At 38.0% G+C, this 20,782-nt stretch overlaps 1 protein-coding gene across 5 annotated transcripts in view; it reads right to left on the reverse strand.

Moving 5' to 3' along the window:
- NR3C2 (nuclear receptor subfamily 3 group C member 2) overlaps nucleotides 1–20,782 on the reverse strand; it is a 204,685-nt gene that overhangs the window by 81,245 nt on the left and 102,658 nt on the right. For all 5 annotated transcript variants that reach the window (XM_027652704.1, XM_027652705.1, XM_027652703.1 and 2 more), the window contains one exon: nucleotides 6,934–7,073. In XM_027652704.1, the coding sequence (XP_027508505.1) occupies nucleotides 6,934–7,073 (140 nt within the window). The remainder of the gene's footprint in view (nucleotides 1–6,933; nucleotides 7,074–20,782) is intronic.

Consider the following 20,782-nt stretch of genomic DNA (forward strand, 5'->3'; position numbering starts at 1 on the left):
ACTTCCTTTTTAAAGAAAAAGTAGTTGACATGCTCAAGAAAACACTAAACTAATGGCTGTGACATTTGAACATCTGTTAGCAATGTATTTGTGGCTACCTTAACTCAGTATGCATTCACAGGACCATCCCACCTCTATGAAGACTGACCTGCTGGCATATTACCCTGTGATGTGCTAAAAAAGAAAACAACAACAATAAAATATTACTGCAACTGAGTTCCCTATCACATCTTCCCTCCCCTTCATAAGAATGTAGAAGGTAAGCCCTTCAAAGCTTGTGTGTTGCTTGAATTTGTGGCATTGAAAGGCTTTTACCCAAGATAAACCAATCTCACCTCTGCATCAATGTTCCATTTACTGCATATTATGCTTGTTCAGACTGGTATCACCTACTGAATATATTATTTTATAGATGAAGCAGCCTAGAAATTAGCATTCATAAAACAAAGAACGAAAGACAAACAACAGAGTGCAGAAGAATAGTTGCATGCAGTCCTCCTGGCCTTGTGCACACATTTTTCAAAGCTAGACAGCAGTCCATATGTAAATTCTCATCCTCATAACTTATCTGTCCCTCTCTACACCAACACCCGCTTACATGGTAAACAAGTTACAATCAAAAAAACTGCAGACATTGGAAAGTCTTGGGGGAGGGAAGAAATTTTTAACGCTTTCAGAAAGGAATGAATGTGGATTTTTAGTTTCCTTGATATAAAATATTTTTTCATATAGTTTTCACATCTATTAAGCAACTTAGGGTTCTTTGTGGCACTGCAGCTGCTAAAACCACCCGTTCTGTGCTTGTTTTCAAACCACGACACCGTATGACCTGGGTGGTTCCCAAATCTACGCCCTCCTTTCTGGAAAGCTACCACATTATGCTTGGTCTACTAGTGTTCCACTTCGCATTTACCATGCATCCAGCATTTTTATTTTATTGAGCATCAAGCAGTGTTTTTCGTGCAGGCCACATATTCCAAGAGCCACAAGGAAAGATTTTCCTCATGCTTCGCCTCTCCCCAGTGCTAAAATATTCAATTGTAATATATGCTCTATCCTTTATTCTTTCCTTTTTTTTATGTCACACTTCTTGCTGCTTGATTTTTTGCTCCCCTTTTTGGGGTCACACTGCAAACTTTTTTAATTCCTTCCCCCTGCCAGTCTCCTGAACTCTGAGTCCCTACTAAAACCAGTCCAGGAGGAGGAATGAAGACTTCATTTCACAAGGCAATACTGCCTGGCAGAGCAAAAGCCAGGAAAACTCCTTTTTACATATCTATGAAAGCATGGAAGGCTGGTGCCAGCTTCAAACCTACGATGACTTAATTATTTAAATTTGATTTTACACCTATTAACCATAGCATATCAAGTAAGAGTAGCAGCTGCTACATGAATTTGACCAGCTCACTTGCCCTCAGCAGATCACCCATCTGCTTGCTCTTCACCTAATATTTCTGTTTGATAGGTTGTAAAACAGATTCTTGCAACAGGTCAGGAACAGAGTCAACTTCAAATCCCACATAGAAATTTCTATGAAAACATATGGACATCTATACTGAGTGATGTCGAATTTAGAGAGGCCACTGACCTTATGAAAGTGGATAAAAGGAAAATTGCAGCCTGTTACAGAAAAACACTGACTCCATTACAGTGAATGAACAGAAGAGTGGAGAGTGAAGAACTGTATGTATAATTAATTATAGTAATACAGACCTACAAAATTCATGGATGCACACACTGCAAAATGGTGTGCAAAATGCCTTTGTCTTACGTATCAATTTCAGTTTCATACAGCATAAAAAAATATTGTTCCCTTAAATTATCAATAAGTTAAATTTCCCTGTTTACCAGTATTCTATAAAAATTTAAGTTAGGCTTAATAATAAAATTATTCAAGAGTTAAGTATTTCTCACATCTTGATAATTTTTCCACTTCAATTGAAGTGAAAAAAAAAAATAATGAGGCACGCACAGAGGCTTTAGTTTCTCTTTATTTTCTACTGGAGATTGTAAAGTCTTGGGAAGCTCTTTCACTTACAGTGCATAGGAAAACCATAGGAAGATTAACTGTGTCTGAAAATAACGTGTTACATATATTGCTTTCCATCTTGTGTGGCCTACTGGGTGCAGAGACTACAGAATACTTCCAAAAGAAAAAAACCAAAACCAAAACCAAGGCACCCAAAACAAGAGTATCCCTGGGATATTATGCATCTAGCCCCTTGTTAAACAGTCGCACAGTGCCTTTGCTTACCAAAGAACTGGATTTATCTACCACTGAATTTTCAGCCTGGCAATAGCTTGGAACACTTCACGCGAAGATGAGCCTCTTAAAGCTGCTGGATCCTCTTGGTTATAGCACAAGGATTGGCCTCGTAGCCTGGCAAGGTGACTGGTGGGTTGGACCCTCGGTCTTGCAGCCCAGGCTGTTTCGTGTCTGCGTCTTCAGAGCAGCCGAGCACAAAGGGAGAGAGAGGATGGCACCACTTTTCCACAACCTTGTCTCTGAGGCAATCTCAGCTCCCACAGCTGTGCTCAGACCCCGCACATTGCTACACAAGAAATTTCATCCCTTCCACTATTAAAGCCAACTCTTGGATAACCTGCTGTTCAAACACCAGCGGAGGTAGGGTTTCTTCATTACCAGGCTGCTCACCGAGGTGCACAGCACATTTACTATATCCAGGAGGCATCAGATCAGACTTTAAGGTTTCCTTCAGCCAAATCACCCCCCACTTTAAGTCAGCAAATAGCAAAAGGTCAGGTGGCGGGTAAAAAAACAACCCTGCAACCCTAGAAACTTGTTGCTGTGACTATGTTGCTACTTCAGAAGTGAAGAAAAATCTATTTTTTTGACTTAAAATAGAAGAACTAGCTTCAAGGTGAACCTGCTGGAGCAGAAATCAACAGCAGAATCTGATGTTTATTGAATATCACATCTTTGTAATTTAAAAGAGGACAAGCTTAGCCATAACTAATACAACATAATTTTTTAATTCTCCCATTTTAAGTAGCCAAAACTTTCCAAGCAAATTTGTAAAATAACTGGAAGAAAATGGTCATTTGTACTGTAGTCTTTAGCCCCATATGGAGACAAAAAAGTGCCTTCCTTTTTTCCTACCTTCAAGCCAAAGGAAGAATAAAGGATTAGCAACTTAGGAGACAATATAAATTTTGATTTAGGAGAGATTACCTCATACTTGTCTGGAACTTGAACAAATGAAGACTGAAAATGCAAAGCATAGGCAAGAACAGATGTGATTTCTGACTTCAAGCCTGTTCTCTCCTTAGAGAAAGCTGCTTCAATGGAAAAAGAGAAGACAAGACTGGCCAGGTCCTTTAAGTTCCCTCAAACTACAGTGTATTTTCAGCATATGACTCTATTATGATGACAAATTAAAGTTCAGATAACTTTATGATTTGCCAGATTTGTAATTTAGAAAAAAAAGCCCCATACAATTATCCTACGTAAAAATGTATTCTAAATATACACATCTTAACTTTTGCATTGACACCAGTTATCAAAACTTTTACAGTTAAAGGACTTTAGCGTTTGCAAGGCAGATCAAATTTACATTAATGACAAAATCACTTTTTTTCAGATCAGATTCCTGTTCATCAAGTCAGTCAGCAAAAAGTCCACACCTGCTTAACACCAAAACTTGTATTTTGATAATTTACAGCACTGTAATTAATTCCATCTGAAATTACTTTTGAAATTTCACCAATAAACCCATTTTAATACTTTTTTGGTCTACAGCTTTCCTTCTCATAAATTCATTAGACATTTCCTGCAAGTTCCAAGATACGATTAACTGGGAATACAATTACCAGATTTATAATTGGAAATGCAAGTTGTAGTCTCTTTGTTCTTGTGTTTCTTGTTAGTTTCTTGTGTTTAAATTCCAATACAGTTGTTATTTTCTGTTATAATCGCTTTGGTTTTATAATATTTCAAAGGAGCACAAAGGAATTGGCACTCAAAAGCTGTTAAAGATGGCCTGATGATGTTAGCAATTCTAGCCAGACCCAAAGAACTGGGTAGTGTACAAGGGTTCCCCTCTCCAAATCCCCCTTCTCTCTGTTTCCATGCTTTTTGACACAATTTGTCTCCCCACTTCATAGACTCACAGAATGGCTGAGTTGAAATGTACCTTTAAAGGTCCTTGCAAAGAGCAGGGACATCTTCAACTACATCACTTCTCCTCCTCCTTCCACCTGAACACCATGTGCTCTCTCCCATGATTTCCATCCGACCACCTCTTTTGAAGAACTATCAGTATGTAACTCTCTAAATTAAACTAAATAAAACTTTCATTTAATCAGTAGAAACCAACGACTAAAGGAGGAGTTGCTCCATTCAAAGAGGGCACAAACTGCAACACAGGATGGTCCATCTGTACATCACGAAACACTTTTATGGTGAGGATGACCAATCCCTGGTGGAAGTTGCCTAGACCCATTGTGGAGTATCTATGCTTGGGGATATTCAAAGGTCATCTGAACACAGCCCTGGGCAACTGGCTCTAAGTGGCCCTGCTTGAGCAGGGGGGCTGCACAGATGACCCTTGAAGTTCCTTTCAACCTCAGCCATTCTGTGGTTCTGTGAAAATGACACCAGCTGTAGTTACTGTATTAAATAACAATTGGAAGAGGAGGCCATTTTTGAAAGACTACAACTTCTTTGCCACCTTTGCTAAAGAACACAACTTTAGCTCAGTGCTGAGACATGTATGCCCAGGATCTACACTTAAAGCAGTTCTTCCACTTTGATTTATTTATTTATTTATTTATACTGTGCTCTGCACTACCATAGTTTTAAAAACATCCTCCTGAACATATGACACAGAATAATTACTACAAATATTTACTTTCAATCAGGAAACCTCAGAATAGGGTGCTTTACTAGTCATGTTCCTGACTGAAAAATTTATGATGACTCCACAATAAACTTGTAGTTACAAAACTACCTTCACAAAATTTTATTCATATTTACAGTCTCAGGATATCTGAAGCCAAAATGTATATTATATTTTTGCCATGTTCTTTTGTGCCTAATACTGTACAATGTCCTTTTATGTGTGTGTATATATATATATATATAAACATAAAAGTGCAAGCCAAGACAAAACTTCAGTGTTTGCATAACAACAATGGTAGTGGTAGCATCAAGAGCTCAGTCTTGTGCATACCAAGCAGACGTCTAGACAGTGCTCACATACCACTGGTAGGAACATGTATGTTAATATAATGACTCCAAAAAATGCACATTAATTTAAACACATTATACATTTTTAGGGATGACAGGGTAGCTTTGTCTTTCATTTTTTGATTTTTTTTGTTTAACTTGTAAATTTTCAGTAATTACCGATCACTTTTAATTACGTTTTAAAAATGTATTTTTATGCCTGATCACAGAGAGTGATCCTTTCCTAACAATTTTGGCTTCTGAGGCTTGGAAACATAGTCTTTCTCATAAATTCCTACAAAGTTGGATAGGGACATCATGTCAGACTAGACATCAAAAGACAGGAAGGCAGTAAATGTAGATACGTAGCATCTTGAAATTATAGTGATTCAAGAATGGGAAGAAAGCTTTCCTGGGAGGCAGGAAAGGAGGAAGGAAGATAACAAAAGGTGCTGTCACTTCACACAGTATATGCAGGTATAGGGGAAAGCTCACCACCACCATAAAACCAAAAGATACATCCTTGTGATTCAGAGATGAGCTTAGATATGGATGTCTGAAGACCCACCCATGATGTGGTGTGGAAGCACATAGAGGAAATCACTCAGTGACTATAAGTAAGGTTTTCCAGGTCATGTGCTACATCAAGCAATTAAATTCTCAAGGAAGAATTTGGGGAATGAAGGCATCAAGGTCAGCTATTGCAGAACTGCACATGAAAGTGCTTTCAGCAGGGGGAAACCTCTTCCATGTCCTTAATAACTTTGGAAGGTTCATTTCAATTAGATCGACACTTTCAATGATAGATAAATAGATTGATAGAGAGATATTATATGAAGGTCTTGACTTCAGTGATGCACAAATCCTCCAGGTCTATTTAACAAAGAGCTAAATCCTTATTGCCATCAACCGTAGATTTAATGATTACAGAAGAAATTAATCACATCACACACTGCCTCACTCTTCTTAGTGGATACCATACTAAGAGCCTATTTTCTTTCTTCTAGGTTTTTCTTCATGAAGATAAATCAGTAAGTAGGTATGTCTTGCTCCATCTGTGGTTGTAAGAACATCTACTCATCAGCAAAGACTTCAAAAAACCTATACCGTGTTTACTTCCTTTGCATGTCAGGAACTCTTATTATCAGATATTAAAAACTTAATTTTTTTATCACTTGAAGAAGTGGTTTACAAAGTCTGTAAAGATCAAACATTTTCTTTTACCCTAATAAACCTAATAAGTCACCAAGAGACAACACCTACTAGAGGTACTATAGCACTATTGAGTAATCCTAACTTCTTTCTACTGAGATGCCCAGGAAAGACTAGAACTTCATTGTCATGTAAGGCTGCCAAAGTATGATGAGACAAGTGTATTTATCCTCCAGTACAGGAGAAGCAGGAGTATGTTTACATCAATTGTATCTTTGTGAACTAAAAATTACAAAAATCCCCTTGGAGTGGTGGAGAAGCAGTCTGATTCAGCAGTGGCATGAAGTAAAACAATGCATCTTTTAGAAGGTGTACATTGCAAACACCCTGGCACATTCTACATAAGTTATACCAAATTTAATTGGAATTCATTCAACTTTTTTTTTTCACATTAACAACACAATTTTACCAACAGCAGAAAACACACAGAAAAATTTATATGTGTGCATATATATATTTTTTTTAAAAAAAACCTCAGAACATATTTTGTCTTTTATTTTGTGTTGACATTTTTTTGTTTTGAGTTTTCTTACCTTCTACTGCTCTCTTGAAGAAAACTTTACAGCTGCCACATGTAACCACCCCATAATGACATCCAGATGCCTCATCTCCACACACCAAACACACTTTGGAAGGTCTTGAAGATCCAGTTGATACACTTCTCAATGAAGAGCTGGAGTAAAAACAATCAAACAAAGCAGCTATGAATATTTCAAATCACACTGGCCATAATACAAAGTTCAATTAAGAATTTATAACAGGTATATTGCTCAAGGCACCTAACAATTAGGAAACCACAACTCTTTCTGGCAGTGCCTGGTTGGATACACGAATTGCTTTAATTAGTAAGTGCAACATTTTTATTGTCTGTTTTAAAACAACACCCATAATATATCAATGTTAATGTGAGAAGTTACCACAAGGGCAGTGGTAACTTATTGGTAGCAGATGATTAAAATTGTAAATAAACAACAAATAAACCAACCAACCGCTCTGGCAGCAACCTGGTAGCTATAAATTTTCTTTCTGTTTCTTTGTTTGAAACCTTCACAGCTGAGGAATAACCGTACAAAAACCTCAAAGGCCATTTTACAAAGTAACACAGCAAAGTGCACTCTCCTGTCCATATTTCTGCTTATCACTGCAGTGGTCCTTGAAATATTTCCAATATTTCTGTAATTTAACAGATTACTTCCTATAGAGTTTTGGAGCCTTTTTACTTTCTGCAAGCACAGAAAACCCTTCCATATGACTGTGAGTGCCAGAAAAGCAGCACTGGAGGTTCAGACCATCCTAAAGTTTTGCAGACTGACACACCTTGCAAACCCCGCTTCAATCATCTACTGCCTTCTTAAATGACAAGGCACTTCTGTGGTTGGCTCTTTTTAAGCCATAACTCTCCAACAGTAGCTTTAGGAAGTATTTTCCATTGGCACCCCTAAAAGACAGTGCTCTTCAAAAACAAGTCACATTTCACGATGCCGTGAGTTTCCTCCCTCCCCTCTTCCCCCAGGAACTGGAAATGCCACCCTAGTGTAATCAGCATGCTTGGAGAAACATGCCAGATCCTGAAGGAGATGAAAGCTTTGGATCCCTCCCATGTCTCCGTAGGGCTGGGGAGAGTCTCTCCTTCCACACAACCTCTCCTCCAGGTAAACATGACCTCTTACATTTCTTACACATTATCCCTCTGAACGCTGCCAAACAACTACAAAAACAACCCTGAAAGACACTGATGGGGAAATAATCGAGTAGTTCAAACTGCAAGTCACAGGCTATTTGTCCATCAGACATCAGGAAACACAGTGCACAAGTAGTCTTAATTCAAACATAAGACAACGAACTTGCTTAAGAAATTTCAAGTATGCACTCTTGCCTTTTTCCAAATTTCTAACTTCCTTTAAAGAGTTATACAAAGGTCAAGTGATTTATCCAGGGGGCACAGCTCGAATGTCACTCCAAATGAAGGAGCGCAACTCTCCAGGCCTACAGCTTTACTGTAACATCAAATCTAAATGTCTTTTTAAATGACAGTGTTCAGATGTTAATCAAAATGTTCCAAATAGTATTCCTGCTCTTGTCTGCTCGCTAGTCTCTTAGATTTACTAGTTTTAGTCCTTGTGCTATTTATACTTTCATTACATAACATCACACTACTTGATAATTGCTAGGTGATGGCATTAGCTCATCTGTTAGAGAGAAAGCCTCACCAAATTTATGTTAAAATAAGTTCTGAGAGCTCGAGTCACAGTCATACCTGTGCATGCTGCATTAATCTACCCTAGGGAAAGATAACTTCTTCAGGATTTGCCAAGGTTGTGCTGGTATTCAGCTCTGCTTTTGGATGTGTTTAGGCAAAGAACAGGATTTTCTCCCTCCAGCATGTTCCCTACTGCACGAAAAAAAATTAAGTTCTCATTAAACAAAATTCTTCAAAAGGTATCTGCTTTCTAGAGAAAATGTCAATAACCTGGAAAACTACCATTGAAAATTCTCTTTTTTCTTTTTTTCATTGCATATGTCAGTATTTTACTGAAGAAGGTAATATTTCCATTCTGACATAACACAAAAATGTCTCCAGGGATTTGTAATTTTGATGCTGCATGTTCCCATTTTTTCAAAAGACTAGCAAAAACGTTCCTAGTCTTTCCAGCCTGAAAAAGGTCAGTGTATTCTTTCCATATCTAAAAAAAAAAAAAAAAAAAAAGGTAATTTTGTTAGAGAGTTCTTCCTGTAGAGAAATGGAAGTTTCCAGGGTATCACAGCAGTGTGCATGATTTTTTATTTTTATACATATACGCACACACATGCTTCTCTATATATACATATTGCATATATATATAATTATGTATTATTTTTAGTTGAAAATAAATTGTCATGTAGGATTTGCACAAGGTGGGAGAGTCTTTTTTTAGATACAAGCTACCCTACAAAATTGCACTTACACGGAATTATTAGGTAAAAAAAGCCAGCAAAAAGACACATTGAGACACCAGTTCATCCATGACTATTATTAAATGCCTACGTAAGATGTAATCTACAGCATATTTTATACAGTGTTTCTCTAAACTAAAGACTTGAATGCAACTGAAAGGCAGAGGTAAAGTTTGAATACAAAGCATGTACTCAGCTACTCAGCCACATCATCACAACTTAACATTCTGGAATGAAATTCAATTAACTCATTCTTGTAATTAGAATAGCTTAAAACACAAATGAGGTATTGTCATTTAACAGGAGTATCCAACATGGAGCAGTTCTCAAATACTTCATTGCAAAGAAATATTTATATTAGCTATTGGTACTTAAATCTCCTCCACCTTGTGCCAGCTCTAGATATGATTGTGTTCTAATGAATAATGTTTGGATTGTTTTTAAACTCTCTCATGTTCTCTTTCACCCATGCTATACCTGAGCATTTGCCAACTCAAAATGTTGTTATAGTACCTCATACAAAGGTAGAGTGGTGTTTGTACATACCTGCAAATAATAACAGCCTGAGCACAAAAACATGCTCAAATCACACGGCTAAACCTCAGGTTAAGTCATTCTCTCCATGGAAGCTTTTATTTCTCAACAAGGCAAACATGGATAGTTATACTTTTTCCTCCTAAATCTCTCTTGGTTCAGGCTGTCATCCCTTTCTTAGTGACTTTGACCACTGTGAACAAGACCTGCATCAAGATCTGAGTCGTGATCAAGCCTTTATTTCAAGGCCAGACATCCAGTGTTTATGACACAGAATGACACTTTACTTTTTCATTACTTTTATTAAACCAATTCTTTCATTAATCATTTTAGCTCTGTATTCTATAGTATGTACAGGCAGAAAACCTACACTAAACCCCTCACACTGAAAGTGCTTTTCATGCATGCTCCAAGTTAAATATTTCCCTTTGCATTAATTTTCTACAGCAACATGCCATGAATTTTTATCAAGTAATCCTAATGTAAACTGGCATTTGGGGAAAGTTACAGGCAGGTAACACTTAATAAGCAAAAAACTCATTGTTAAATTCAGTTGACTGTAGCAGAGATATCTCCATTAATTTAATTTTAGCTGTTTTTCTGGAGTTCAGTTTGATTTTTTGGCTCCAGATGAAAAGTTTAGTTACAATAATCAAAGTTACTTAAGTAATTGAGTCATTCTCTGTTTTGAAATATACAAGAGTTGGTCCATATAAGAAACAATACCATAAAAAAGATTAAAACTTTACAATTGATTCCCTGGAGATTAATTAGCCTATTGCCAAATAGCTATTTGAATGACATGCTAAATCTAATGGCATCTGTGGGCCACAGCAGGTTTGAGTCTTAAAACTTAGATCAAGTGAAAACACTGTATTTACACATTTGCCTGAAATCAAATTAGTGCCTAAAACATATTGCTCTGATATTTAACAGGAGATTGTAAAATTTTCACACAATGGACTTTTGTTGACCCAGAACATTCCTGTGGGTGGCAAGCTACTCTCAATATAAACTCCTAACGGAAAACACAAGAAATAGAAAATAGTGCCACAGAGTTGGCTACTCATCTCCACTTTCAGAAGCCAGTGGTTTCCATAGTTTGATTAGATAATATTACTTTCATGCCTCTCTCATTATTTCCAATACAAAGAAAAAAATAAGCAAACACATACACGCACTCCCCTACACACACAAACGCTGCAGGATTCAAACACAGGAGATCTAATACAGTATACATATTTTATCACAATGCTTTTACAGCCAAGGGCAGCATGGACCAGTTTAACAATGCCAAATGTATCTTCTAAATGATTTGTAAAATGGTTGCTTAGATGGCTCCACTAACATTCGTCACGTTGCGGGGTATGTGATTAAGAATAAGCCTGATTTATTATCCTCAGCAGTGCAAATGCTGGCAGTTAAATGCTGACCTTGACTAGCCATTGCCATCAAGCCCATTTGTGTGTCTGAGAGTTGGCTTTAGTAATAGTTATATGGAGAATTAATTAGAAATAACAGATTTTGTAAAGAAGAGTCAATAAACCCACAGATAATCCAGCATTTTAAAAGCTGATTATATAGGTTATTATGCTTTTCAAACCAGATGTCAGACAGGAGCACAGTTTAAACAAATGATGCCTCTCTGATGATAAAACAAAGCACTCCAAAGAAGCATAAGCCACAATATGAATTCCAAACTCATTTGTTCCAAGCACTTTTATTATTATGAGATCTAGATGAGTCCTTTTTAATTCCACGTCATTGACTTTTCTTTTTCATATTGAAATTCTCTGGCAGTAAAACAAACAGAAAGAACCTGGGTACACCTCGATAAATAAAGTGATGGAAAAACAAAGGAAAAAAGAAGGTGAGATCATCAAATCATATTTTTACCACAGGAAAAAAAAGCCCCAACTTCTAAGAGGAAGAATAGTTAAGATATTCAAGATGCAAAGGCTGCCTGCAGCTTACTTCTACCTGCTCACCTCATTCCTGAAGGGGCGTAACCTCCAGCAAGAGTCATCTTCTACTGGGGACTGGCACACAAAAACATGATAGTTAACTTTGCACACAAAAATCCTGAAACTAACCTCCCTGTGGCCCAAAACAAGAGCTGTGTATTTCAAATGGTATTTCACAACCAGGATGTGGTTGGTCTGGCTGAGCACACAGACCAGAGCCTGGGCCCACCTCTCCCACGCGAGGAGGTTTGGACGGTCAGGAGGCGGCCAAGAGTTGACCAAGAGCCACCCACCAAGAGCTGTAGAGCTGGTTGTGCTGCTGCAGGAGCACACTCACATGGCCTGGCCTTCACCAACCTCCATGCAGAAGGCCAGTCAATCATGCCCAAGGAGACAAGAAACTCCCACTATGAACAACAATACAGCTACTTGCCACCTGGCACTAAAATCAAGACACTGATTACGAAGGTAATGCTACACCAGAAATATACTCTTTTCCCCCTCCAAATAGTTCCCTGAATTCTTTCTTGGTTCCACAGATAATCTTTATGTCCTTAAGTGCTTCCTTCTGACTGGTCAGTTCTTTTAGCAGCTCTTAAGTACCTTTCTTTCTTTAACTCCTCAACAACTCAGCTATCAGAGTAGACAGCACAACCATCTCCTCTTCACATTACCTCTGTTATTCTTGTGCACATTCACATAGAAACAGTAATTTCATTGCCCAAGATAACTCTCCTAGTCATTTGCAAAATGTTATACTGGTCAAAAGATGTCCAACAGATTACTTGACCACTACACAACGATGTTAGTCACAGCCTCCACCAGTGCCTTTCATCATCTCCCATATTTTGCTACATGCTGCTCATTTTAACTGTCAATACTAACGTTTGGCCAGTATCAGTTTCTGCTTGTGTAACACAAATTTTTAAAAAGCTTCACTGCAGGAAGGCATCCTGGCTCTCTCCTATAAGTACTTGAATAAAGCAGATTAGCAGACTGGAAAATGCTATTTCTTAAATGTCAGAGTATATAAACCAATCTTCTTGTCAGCAGACCAAGAAAGCAGAGAGAAGTGAAAATGTGCAGAGATGAAACGACCAGATTTTTGGAGGGGAAGGCAGTCACGTGGGACCTCCTGAACACTGAGCTAAGGAAGAACCACTGGAACCAAACCACCCCTGAGCTTCAGCAGCAACGCTCCTGTGTGCTGGAGGAGCAACATTTACCCTTCGAAGTTTGGCAAACTGCTAAATAACCTAGCTGCAAATAATGCTGTCTGAGTTTCTCAGGGCCTACAGAGATGAAGACAGAGATTATAAAAGCAATACAGAAATTATGTTTCCTTGCATAAAACAATAGGACTCTTATGGCCACTACCAACCCTTAAACCCTCAACCTTAAAAAGAAAGGCTAAAATTATTGGTTTTAAGAGTAAACATTAAAACAAACAAACAAACAAAAAGTTTTAAACTCAAACTTTGAACAAGGTTTAAATATTTTAGGAAAGCTAACTATGTACTTTAGTGCATATTATGGATGATAGTTGCCAAGCATAACATCTGAATCAGTGCACATTTGCTCTGACATCTGGAGTACTGTATCAGTCCATAAGTAACATAAGTGGTTAGGGAAAGAATTAATTACTCCTTTAATGTCTTCTCTCCACTAGAATAACACAAATAACAAAAATATGAATTGAAAATACATTTCCAATGTAAAATATTCAGAAAATTCAATTAAGGACACAAAAATTTACCTAGAAAATAGCATCTTCTTGTGTTATAAATCAATTATTTTTGAAATGTCCCAAACTTCAGGATCCTGAAGCTCATACTTAGATTATCATTTGCTCACCTTTGTTTTGTTTCAGCTAATGATGAACTAACCCCTGCATTCCACTATTACCCACTGTAATTTAAAAAATGGACCACTGTCTCACCAAGATAAACTTATTTTGCCAGTTACAACTTTGAGGGTATATTTCAAGGAAATTAAAATGCAAACAAACAAACAAACAAACAAACCCAACCCAACAACAACAAAGAGAAAATTCAGCAGCTGTGATATTACATTTAATCTTAAGGAAATGCTTAGTATGATGGAACATGTAGGAATCAGAGAGGAAAGTGCATTTAGTTAAGAAAAAGCAAACTGAGAACTTGGATGGTTTCTTTCCTCAGCAACTCCAGCTTTCACATTAAGTTACTTTATTTAGCAATGCCTAAGGGTCATACACCACCTTTCATACCTGGATCTTAATTATGATAACAAGCAAACTCTGACGTGCACTAATAGAAAAGGCTCCAACCTTTCTCTCAAGCCCCAGCAAACATAAAAAGATGCACTTAGGATTTTAAAAAAGCATTTAAATTCAAATGTTTATTTGGCAAATAGAAGCTGATGGGTTCTGTGCTGTAGTCACCAATGAACAGGTTCCTGTATTTAGTTTAACCTTAAGGCATATGTTGATTTTACAAAATGAAGCAAGTGTGCTATGCCCCTTCAGTTCCCATTTACCTTAGTGGATGCTGACAGGACCCAGCATTTTCCTCCATCCAGCTGTAAACCTTGACTTTTCCTTGACCTTCTCTCCTGAAATCTTTTGGTAGCAACTATAGCTGGCTATCCAAATTTTACCTCCAAATAATCTGTTGACTACAGAAAAATATAAATTTAAGCATAAACAAAAGTGTGTTGTGGTGGACTGAAACTGAAGAGCACTTATCTCCCAGGGAAATAAATCTAATTTTTACCCACTGATTTACTAATCAGAGAAGTATAACATCCTCCTACTGTTCCTCTGCAATGCTCTTTTCTAACTACTCTCACAAGGTACAAAGCCACAACTGCCCCAGGGAAATAAAATTTACTTGCTCTGCAGGTTTTTTAGTACATAAATATAGTTATCTATTGAAATGGAATGGTTAACCTAGATGGGGAGTTTCCAATCAGGAATAAGCCTTCAGCTTTGGAAGCCAGAGAATACCAGTAAGCCTCACAGTGCATTTGCTCTAACTTTTCATATTTCGTCCACTTATAGAATTAGTGCAGTTTAAATGCATGCAATGTTGGTGTTTGTGGTGCTGATTATAAACTGCTATGTATAGCAAGATAAGGCAGGAACAGTTTATCTGGAAAATTATCTAGTTAATTATTGAAAGTCTACTTGAGGGAGGGGCAGGGAGTACATTAACTCTTTCTTTTCCTGCACCTGCCCACCTGCCACAAATAAAAGGAGACAAACAGCTTTGAAAAATTCAATTTTTCATAGCACCATCCCATTTTTCACCATTGGCAAATATGTGAACCAGTATGCATCCTGGTAACTCTCTCAGGAGAGCACAGTAGCGTTTACCCGGTGAGTCTGCTGCTTTATCACTCAGCAATATTTTGAGCTGCATTAAGTGTAAGTGAGGTTCACCTGCTGGATGGGGGCACCAGTGGGAAATCATTACCATGAGGAGATAGAGGCAAGACAAGACCATGTGACTATATTGCTCTGCTACTGAAGACTTCTAAGACAAAGAAATATCGAACAAGCAAGGAAGAAGAAAAATATACATAGAAGACATAGTAGCAGAGAGATGCTAATAAGAGCATATCTTTAAAAAGCCTCCTAATTTCAAATGAAAGCTCACTACTTTTTTTCAAGTTCTTCCCTCAGAGTCTAAACAAGCAACTCCTAAAAATACCTTCCTTTGCTTGAAGGTTTATTTTATGAAACCCTTAATACAGCAACCTGAAATGACATCCATGACCAGAGTATTGACCATTAATGACCTTAATAAATGTCATTCTGTTGCAGAGACAAAAATCTACCTGGTACATTGGGCAAGGGCTTTGCCCCAAAAGTCCTAAAAGAATACCTATATTAAAGATATTAGTTTATAACAGAAGCAGTTTGGTCCAGTTGGACATACTTTCCTATTACAAAATGTTTGTTTTAACTTTTGAGTGGATGATCTGCTTCCAGAGAAAGTCACCACACGATTAATGCCCTAACCACACAATATAAAAAGTTTACAAGAGTTCCGTAATCAAATAATTTTTTAAAAAAATTAAATTATTTCATAATAGCAAAAAAAGTAAACTGAACTGCCATCCATGGTCTACTGGGGATTAAAATACCACAATAGAAAAACTTCCAGAGCAACCATGAAACCATAGGGAAAAAACACACCAAGGCACAAAAAAAAGGTTACCATGGGAACAAAGGCTATTTTCCAACTTGTCACATAATAGCCCCAGTATGGAAGACCTTTACTCATAAGAGCAATCCCACAGGCTTAGAAAGGCAACATGTATAATTATTACTTGAGCTGAAAGAATCTAATGGGAGGATGGCATGGGGGGTTTGGCCTTTCAGCTCCCTTATGCCCCCCATCCAACAAGACAAAATTAGTATGGATGTTGAAAGCGCATTAGCATTATTGTACCAGCGCCTGCTACATTACAATACCACATACGAACCGAAAATAGAAGTAGGAAAGTCTGCAAAACCTAAACTTTATAAACAGGAGGCAGGGAAAAAAGAAAGGCAATAGACAGCTCACAGTATTATATAGTACGAGTTACCAACACAGAACTGAGTAATAGGACTGGAGCATATAAGCTTTTCAGGGAAATTCCTGACATGAACAGACTTAAGTATCTTGCAACATGCAGGGAGTTTTGTCTATATTTGTAAAAGGAAGGTTGGAAAAAGAAATAATCTGCCGAAGATGATCTCACCAATCAAAAAGTAATAATTCTTAATAAGGTTAAGCACAGAGCTTACATTTTTTACTGGAAGTTTCCAGCTTGGCACTTGTTTCAGATGATACAGTAAGAGACAAACCCCAATTTTACCACCATCTCTGATTAACAGATATTTTAAAAGACAAATAGTCACATTATTTTGAAACATCTTCTGTCACTTCTAAAACCTCTATCTGAAATAATGAAGGCTTCATTTTCGCTAAGATTTTTCCATTTTTAAGAAATTCAACCTGTTCATGGCATTTTAATGCATACAACTATCACTTGATACAAGAAATAAGACAACTCCTGCAGCTCTAGGTACACAGATACTGAGGTAGTTTGGAAATTTGTCTTTTCCACCTTCCTGGTCCCACAGCCCAAACCAAATATCCTCCTAAAACTATAAGGTAGAAAAGCCAGAGCAATTTCCACTTCTGTCTCCATTACTGTTCCCCTCTTGTTCCCCTAATGAGCTTTTGCTACCTTTAGACAGTGTAATAAAAAACAGTCATGATGTTTGGGGAACCTGCAAGATTATTGTGAGCAGGATACAACCTTAAGCAGGCAAATAGATGTGGGACTCATATCCATCAGCTTCTGGAATAAGGAGAAAAAGCAAAGAAAGAAAAATGGAATAGGAATGGGTATTCTGGCAGACCTTCACGTGGCCTATCTCTGCGAGTGGTGAAGCTGGTCGTAGTGCAGCAATCCTTCATTTTTCTGACTGTGGCTTCTTTGCTTGGCCAATTACATCTCCAGTGGCCTCTGCCTGTGCCTACTGTAAACACAATCTAGCCTTCAGGCACACACGTGACTCTTGGGAATGGTATTGTGCAGGGCTAAAGGTCCCTTCCAACTCAGCATATTCTGTGATTCCCTTCCCAGTCTCTCTGGCTCTCACGATGCTTACAAACAGGATGCAATTGGACTTCCTCCAATAATAATAATCCCAATCCAACCTGTGAATTTTGTCACAGGTGAAACAGCCTTCTTGGGCTTCGTATCTGCTTTTAAAAATTGTGATTAGCAGAGGACATGGCAAGCAGCAGCTCCAGTTCAGGCAGCGACATCACTTCTCACTTGTGCCACCTCTACTACATAAAGTGTCAATTTGCAGAGATTCTTACTCTTCTATTTACACCAAGGTACAGTCAATCCTGTTCCTGGTGATATTGTTGATTACCACATTTATTTGGACACTTCAAGTTCCCCCATTTTCCCCTGCCTCTAGTTTATGTGGAGGGTCAGGAAGTACAGGCCAAAAGAGGGGTACATTAATGAGTATCCAACAGCCCCATTTCCCATCCTATTCTTGTAGATGCAATGCAGATATTCTTTCCATCCTTCTTCTTAACTTAGAAACTCAGGTAAGCTGAACGATGAGAAGAGAGATGCAAGCCACTCATCATTGTGGTGCCTTCCTCTCTTCACTTTCTTGCCAAAGAGCTTGTTTTGAAATGGACACACAGAAAAAGACTCTTTAGACTAATCATCTCCAGTTAGAAAGACACTTGCATCCACAAGAGCAATCAGGAAGACAGTATTGCCAGAGCATCTGATCTCACACTCCAGCACACACATAACCTCCAAATGCACCAACAGTACTTATGCTGTACAGCCTTAAGAGCGATTCACAATTTTTAATTTCACATAACCCTTCTATTTGGGTATAATTATACCTATTTTAGACACCTGGAGACCATGACAGAGGAATGGTTCAGGTCATAAACCAAAACAGCACTAGATCCAAAATGCAGTTGTTCAGAGTTCACTATGGAAGTGGAGAATTGCACATGGGAGAAACAGTTTTAGAAACTAGATGCACAGTTAACATTCAAGAATCCCTTTTAAAATCCACAGTATTACATAATAGGAAAACTCTGTTCCTGTTAACTAAATAAAAATTCTATTGATAGCTTGTAGAAGTGGAAGGTAAACTCAACTGCACATGTTTTTAAAATATTCTAAACCCCAAGTCCTTTCAACTCCTCTTTCCCTATTTTCACAGCAAGCGTAACTGCTGACATGTAATACAGCTATACTGTAATGAATAACTATAAATTTTAACTTTTAAATCAATTAAAATACTCCTCCATTATATGTCAGAGTGACAAGTAATAGCCTGCTGAGTGCCATGGAAAATTTTGGTCAAATAGCAGACAAGGGCTGCAATCACTGACTGATACTTAGAGCAAAGGCTTTTGGTAATTCTCCCACAAGCAATCACAATTGCTGACAAAGTTCAAATTTGTCTTGACAGGATTGTCAAGGCAAACTAGAAACGTTCACAATTGCAAGTCAAAGAATTCATTTTTATTCAGCTGAAATTCACTCTACTGCTCACATACTAATGATATACAGTGCTGTACCTACCACTCTCTCTGGCTGAATAGCCAAAATCCATATAGCAAAAACTAAAGGAAAATGGGAACACTAAGCAAAATACCGACTAGGAAAGTTATGTTCTACAACTAACACAGCCCCAGTTCATCTCCCAAATCCTCTGCTACATACTGTCAAAATTCTCTTGCAATATATAGCAGGCCTTGATTTTGGAAGGCAGCTTGAATTTAACTTCAGTGGGAATAAGAGCTGGTACAATAATTAAAAACACCACCATTCCTCCCATTTCAGGAAAAGGATGTTTAACTGTTTATGCGCAAAAGCACATTACTGTAGAGGCAAACTGGCAGTTAAGTGTGCATAATTATGTGCTTATGCATAAATTTACACAATTTATATAGAAATCAAGGTGTATAGCAGGGTGAGTAAACATTATTACTTGCTAAACCATCACCCCCCAGAACTCATTTATGCAGCCTGAGGCACAGACTTTCAATCTCATTTAGTAAGGACCACAATATTTACATTTATTGTTGTACCACAAATATTACTCACTGACACAACAGGTCCCACACGGAGCGCAATTAAAACCGAAGAGAAAGAACCTGATGCCATACACTCTTTGCTTCATTAACTAATTTCACAGAACCCCTGAATGGACTGGGTTGGAAAGGACCTTAAAGATCATCTAGTGCCAACCTCCCCGGCATGGGCAAGGAGACACCTTCCATTCGACCAGGTTGCTCAAAGCCACATTCAACCTGGCTTTGAATTTCTGCCTATTCTAAAACAATCTGCTTCTTTTTCCCTCCTGTAGCCATCAAAATTATTTCTGCTAAAAACAGGTGTGCAATACGCAGAATAAGCACTTGGGGAAGAAAAAAGATGACTCAACGAAGAGTAAGCTTTGAGCACCCACAGTTTCAAATGCTGCAGCAATTACAGTGTAACTTCATTTTATTACATGGCTGGAGGGTCCAAGAAGTCCCCACCATCCCCACTTGCACACCTTCAGGCTTTAGACAACTTCATTCCATGCAACTCTTGGCATGGAAGCCCACCCCTGTCACAAAGCAGTAAGAGACCTACAACTTCTTACTTCCATATTTGCTTTCTGCATTCTCCAATAATATACACAAAATAAAGCAGGTGCTGAGCTACAAAGTATATGAAGAAAATGGTTTTGCAATTTTTAAAAATTATTAAGTTCTAATTCAGGAGCAGGAATAATGAAACCTTGTTTCCTTAGTCTTTCTCCTTCCTGCCTGCAACGTTTAATAGGACAAAAATGCTAACTAGCCCCTTTCCTTTAGTGGGGCCACTAATTGGGTGCCTCTCCTCCTTCCAGTCACTTCTTTTAATGGAACTGGTAAGAGATAACAGCTAAAACTGAATAGCTGTAATAGCTACCCACTGTCAAATGTAGTTGAAGTTGGCTGACATTCAAAACTTATTAGGCGGGAACACACAGACAGCTCAGTTACATAAAAATCTCCTTAGGCTCTGTCTGGAGTTCTGCTGGACTTGCTACCAGAAAGCAGCTGTTTGCAGCACGTTATCAGTTATAGATACTCACTGGATTCACCTATTTTTGTTTGTTTTCCTCAAGTAAAGTGTTCTAGTTTTGCACATACCTATAGGTGTCTGGTTACTGAATTTCCAAAAGCTTGCCTGCAGTGGACAGTATCACTGTCTTTTGTGTGGTTTTGCACTCCAAATGTGGACTTCCCTTGAACACATCCTAGCAATATTTCCTGGGCTTGCCTCAGAGCCATTCTGATTTTAATGAGCTCATAGAAAGCGGCTTCAGGCAACACACTGTCCATCCCCTTCTTCGAAAATCTGTGCTCCTGTATCTACAGAAACA

The sequence above is a fragment of the Corapipo altera genome, unplaced genomic scaffold, assembly GCF_003945725.1.
Source record: "Corapipo altera isolate COAL_440 unplaced genomic scaffold, ASM394572v1 69, whole genome shotgun sequence".
In the NCBI taxonomy this organism is placed as follows: Eukaryota; Metazoa; Chordata; class Aves; order Passeriformes; family Pipridae; genus Corapipo; species Corapipo altera.